The sequence below is a fragment of the Rhagoletis zephyria genome, unplaced genomic scaffold (assembly GCF_001687245.7).
Source record: "Rhagoletis zephyria isolate East Lansing unplaced genomic scaffold, Rhagoletis_zephyria_1.1 Rzeph_scaffold_26792, whole genome shotgun sequence".
Lineage (NCBI taxonomy): Eukaryota > Metazoa > Arthropoda > Insecta > Diptera > Tephritidae > Rhagoletis > Rhagoletis zephyria.
Genome location: NW_016183850.1, coordinates 249 through 5,406, shown reverse-complemented (window position 1 = coordinate 5,406; position 5,158 = coordinate 249). Strand labels below are relative to the sequence as shown.

The window sequence follows — 5,158 nt, the reverse complement described above, 5'->3', positions numbered from 1 at the left end:
TTTGTTTGTAATATAATTGTGATTTTTACCTTAACCTAATTTGTATGCTACTTGCCTCGATTTTCCCCTTAGAGCTAATCAATTTGAAGAAGATAATACCGGCGACTACAACGATCGCACCTCATCAGCCGGCGGCGACTATTATTCAACCGCATCAATTTAGTCAGCAAGCGCACCCATCACACCATCAACATGGCCATTCTATGGACCATCCGCAACAACAGCAAATACAACAGCTACAGTCGCATCCGCAAGTACAAAGTATCGTAACGACACACCCGCCGCACACACAGACAATCAATCTGATGGGCCTGAGAAATGTCCAAATAGCCGAGCAAAAACCACTAACATCGCGAATTAAGTATTCGCGCGGAAAAATTATAACTCCGCAAAGCACAACTGCCGGCAGTGTACAGATTGTGGAATCGCACGAAGCGGAGGAGCCACAACATCATCATCATCATCAACTGGCCGAGGGTACCAAATACGAAATAAGCGAAATCGATCTAAATAATCCATCTGCATCTGCGGCCATCATCAGCGATTTAGTGAAATATGCCGAGATCGATGACATTGAATTGCCAGACGGCACAAAGATCGGCATTGGTTTCGCACCAACCGAAATTACGGAGCACATCCAAACGACAGCGCCGTCGGCGGCCCACCAAATGGGCAGCGTGGTGGACGAAGACTCGGAGCAAGCTGTGCACCATCACCACCACATTCAGCATTTGCAACAAACACAAGTTCATCACCACATCCATCCACACACTCATCACGCTCAATTACAGCTGCAGGAACAGGATGACGCCACGACGAGCGTTGAGGCGACTATCCTACCCGATGGTATTACACTGCACGAACAACCGACCATCACCAAGAGTTATACAATACTAACTACTCGCCCCATAAAGCAAGAAGGAGGATGCGCAAGCGTCGATGGCACAACAACGACCACATATGAACTTTCACTGAGCGATTCATCAATGCATCCGGATGACGGTGATGCCAAATATGTATGCCGTCATTGTGGCAAGAAATATCGTTGGAAGTCCACTTTGCGGCGACATGAGAATGTCGAGTGTGGCGGCAAAGAACCATGCCATCCATGTCCGCACTGTTCGTACAAGGCGAAACAACGCGGCAATCTAGGCGTACACGTACGGAAGCATCATCCGGAAAAACCGGGGTTGGAGAGTAAGCGCGGGCGCAAATAAATAATCAATGATTCCCAATGGCAAAAGAGCTTCGCGTGCGGGAGGAAAAGTTGCTGTTTGTACAATTCAAGTTACGGAAACTTTGCCGTTTCCTTATACTGTACATAATGTATATATATATATACGCGTTTATGTATGTAGGTATGCGCAACCTGCTATTTGCGTATTGTGTTGTATGTATGTATGTATAGTTACTTGTGTAATGTAGTTGACTAAAATCGGAAACTATTTTTGTTAACTTTGAGAGTTTGTTTTATTTTTTTTTTTCAAATTATTGAGCCCAGTTATGGTTTAAACTAAACATAGCAATTCGATTCGATTTCGGCTTTATGTATTGATTTAAAATCTTTCATCATTAAAAACATACATACTTTTTGTGGCAATAGGACAGCTATAATGTAGTGGTGTGTCCAGTTAAATCTAAGTACAGTTATTTAAGTAGTTACATATATTATTTAATACATAAGAATGTTGTACGACACTAAAAAGTACGACTAAAAGCAATAGCTGCTATATTATCGGAGGCTTGAACAAAAAGTTTTGCAGAATTATGAAAAGTGATGATTGAAGTTTATGTTTGTATGTATTTATGCAAAACTACTCCATACAGTGTGCTGGCCTTATTCACAGTGCGTACCCTGCAAACCAAAATTCCCGAAATCTTAAGGAAATCGTTAGGAGTATCTGATTTCTGTAACGATTTTTTTACGAATTTTCAAAGAAAATTATATGAAGGGGTTGACACAAACTCGTAAAGAAATTTCTGTACGAAAAATAAAGAAAATTCTGGAAAAATTCTGAAAGATATTCTTCACATAGCAGCATTATTTTCGTTGCTTCACAGATTTTCTTCAGAAATTTCGTAAAAGAATGGAAGTGTGCGTAATTTATTTCATTTTAGAAAATTCGGCAAGAAATCGAATTAAATCTTAACGAATTCTTTGAAATTTCTTTACAATGGGGAATTCAAATTCACTGTCACATAGTAAACTGCAGAAATTTATATCGCCTGAGATGATACAACATCGAAAAATCTATCTTTTTCTGTACTACGCACTGCGAGTTTGGTGCTAGGTGAATCAAAAATATTCCACGAACTGAGGTCCTCAACTTATTCATAAAAAAAAAAACATTTTCGTACGACTCCGACGGACTAAAGAATTATAAGATCAGTTATTTGTTGTGCAATTTTGAGTTTAAATGCGGAATTTAAAATAAGGCTGTTTAAAGTTTACAAACGTAATAATAATAATAATAATGAGTTAAGCAAGAGTGTGGTCAGAAAGTAAGAAAGTTTTGAAAATCAAAAAAATCTTAAACTTACTATTTATTCGAATCAGCACTGTAGGGACTAGGCTAAGGTAACAAAAAAAAAGGCGAAACATGTAAACTTCATTTTGGGTCGTAGATTGCATTTTCGTAAGATATTAGGGGTATTCTCTGAGTCTTGCAAAGCCCTTGCAAGGTGCACGGATTGCACGGTTTGCGAAGCTGTCCCATACGAAAACCGGTTTTTACCGTGCAATCCGTGCAATCTGTGCACCGTGCAAGGGCTTTGCAAGACTCAGAGAATACCCCTATTGTGATTTTAAGTTTGCATTGTGAATAAAAAATGCAAACTTTAACAGAGAAAAAATTAAGAGTACAAAATTTCTTAAATTCTTTCAATTTGTGTTAAAGTCTATTCTTTAAAAAAAAAACATCAAGCTATTAGCGAAGAAAATTTATTGATAAGTAAAGTTGTAATAATTTCTTTTTTATTATTACCTCCCTTTTAATAGCTCGGGACGTAACTATGTAATATTGATGCGCCTAAAAGATGCAGCGATTTCTATTCTCAAGTTACATACCTGATGACAGTACGAATGGAAATTATAATGGCGAGGTTTTTAGTTTTTTAAGCTATAATTTTTTATTATGAAATATGACTAAGAAAGAATGTTACTCATACGCCATGTATAACTATATGAACTATTGTCTTCTTTATAGCTGTGGTCATAAGCAATAATCGCCTATGTCGAAAAACCTGAATTCGAGAAAAAACGCTTTAAAGATTTGGATTGTAATGTTAACCTTATGAGGAGAATACGATAGCATATATATCACCATTCTTTCTTAAGTCGACTTAGGAGGTTATAGGTTATGAGCACAGATATATAAATGTGAATGTCTGTTTGTTTATTACCTTATAACTTTTGAACCGCGACACGGAATCGCACGAAACTTTGCACACTTATTTGTTTTTACCACAGGAAGGTTATAGATATGGTTTTATTTGCAACTACATACACAGTAGCGTGGACCGAAAATCCGCTTTTTAAGAATTTTGATTGAGCCAAAATATGGTTCATTAAGCTCTTAAAAAAAATCTGTGTGAAATGTGAAAATTTTTGGTCAATATCCTAGGCTCGCCCAAGTCCATCAAAGTTCAAGTACAAAAAAAAAAAAAATTCTTAGCTAACTTCGATTTTCTGCGAAAAAGGTCCATATACCAAATTATGTAGGACTAATACTTTCGAAGATTATTGCAATTTTAGTAAAAAAAAAAATTTATTAATTAATTTATTTATTAATTTTTATTTTTTGAGCATATTGAACTTTGATGGACTTGGGCGAGCCTAGGATATTGACCAAAAAATTCCAAATTCCACACAGGGGTTTTTTAAAGCATACTGTTTCGGGGTTAGCTTCACCGCGTAATTAATAACACGCACTGTTTTTTGGTTGCACTAATTCAAAATTCAATTTTATTATATTTATATAATAATATAATAATATAAAGTATATTTATTTTTTTTTGTGAGAACAACAAGAGCGGGATGAAAAAATAGAGAAAAAATACGCGAGCAGGCTTCCAAAATGTACGCGGCGGCGGTTGGTCTTCGACTGTGTCGATGTTGCGGTGTGTGCGGTGACGTTGCCTGTCGATAAGGCAGCCCGTGTGGTCCTTTGGCCACACTGACACGGCGTTGGCGGAGGTCGAGACTTAGTCGGAGAACTCGATCATTCGGGTAATGGTTCCATTTTGAGTTTTTATTTCTACAACACGAACGTTTTTATCTTGACCCGGATGCAATTGGATTACACGCCCAAAACGCCACTCATTGGGGGGTAATAAATCGTCTTTTATTACCACTAGATCACCTTCTTCTATATGCTGCTGTGGGCGCTTCCATTTGTAGCGTTTATGCAGCTCTCCTTGAGGTACTCGTTCTTCCATCGGATGCTAAATTGGTGATGCAGTGCCTTAAGTCTTTGCCATTTGTTGATCAAGGAAAGATGTTCAACGTTTTTTTCGGGTAGTGATAGGAGTGGTGCTCCGCGTAAGAAATGTCCTGGGGTTAACACAAGGGGATCCTGCGGATCTTCTGACATAGGGGAGAGCGGTCGGGAATTGAGGACCGCCTCTATCCGAACCAGAAGAGTAGCGAGTTCCTCAAACGAGAATTTTTGACCCCCCGCTACTTTTGTAAAATGTATTTTAAAACTCTTCACGGCGGCTTCCCATAGACCTCCCATGTGTGGAGCGTATGGCGGTATAAATTTCCATAAAAATCCATGAAGGGCATATCTTTCTGCGACGCCTGTAGCTGCTGCATTGAGGAACGTGGCGAAATCTCGTTGTAGTGCTCGTTGGGCGCCAACGAAGGTTTTCCCATTATCGGAGAGGATCTGGTGAGGTATGCCACGACGGCCGATGAAGCGTGCAAAGGCTGCGTTAAAGGCGTTCGTGCTGAGAGTTCTAACCGTGGGAGACTTACGGTTTGTAAGGGTGCTACCTTGCTTTTAGCGGCTAACAAATGCGATAAAAACGTGTTTTCGCTATTTTGTACTCTTAAATAGACGCAAGCACAAAAGGCTTTTTCGGAGGCATCTGAAAAAACATGCAGCTGGATGGGTTTGTCGGGGGTATACTGTACCCAACGGGGAATTTTAATGTT

At 39.0% G+C, this 5,158-nt stretch overlaps 1 protein-coding gene across 1 annotated transcript; it reads left to right on the top strand.

The window, feature by feature from the left end:
- Positions 1–110: 110 nt before the first annotated feature.
- LOC108382406 (longitudinals lacking protein, isoforms F/I/K/T-like) lies at positions 111–1,914 on the top strand. Its single transcript, XM_017638780.1, has one exon. The coding sequence runs from the start codon at positions 204–206 to the stop codon at positions 1,215–1,217; it is 1,014 nt and encodes a 337-aa protein (XP_017494269.1). The 5' UTR covers positions 111–203; the 3' UTR covers positions 1,218–1,914.
- Positions 1,915–5,158: the final 3,244 nt, after the last annotated feature.

What these genes read in the sequence shown, in the direction of transcription:
- LOC108382406 (XM_017638780.1), top strand. Translation starts at nt 204, where the DNA reads ATGGACCATCCGCAACAACAGCAAATACAACAGCTACAGTCGCATCCG.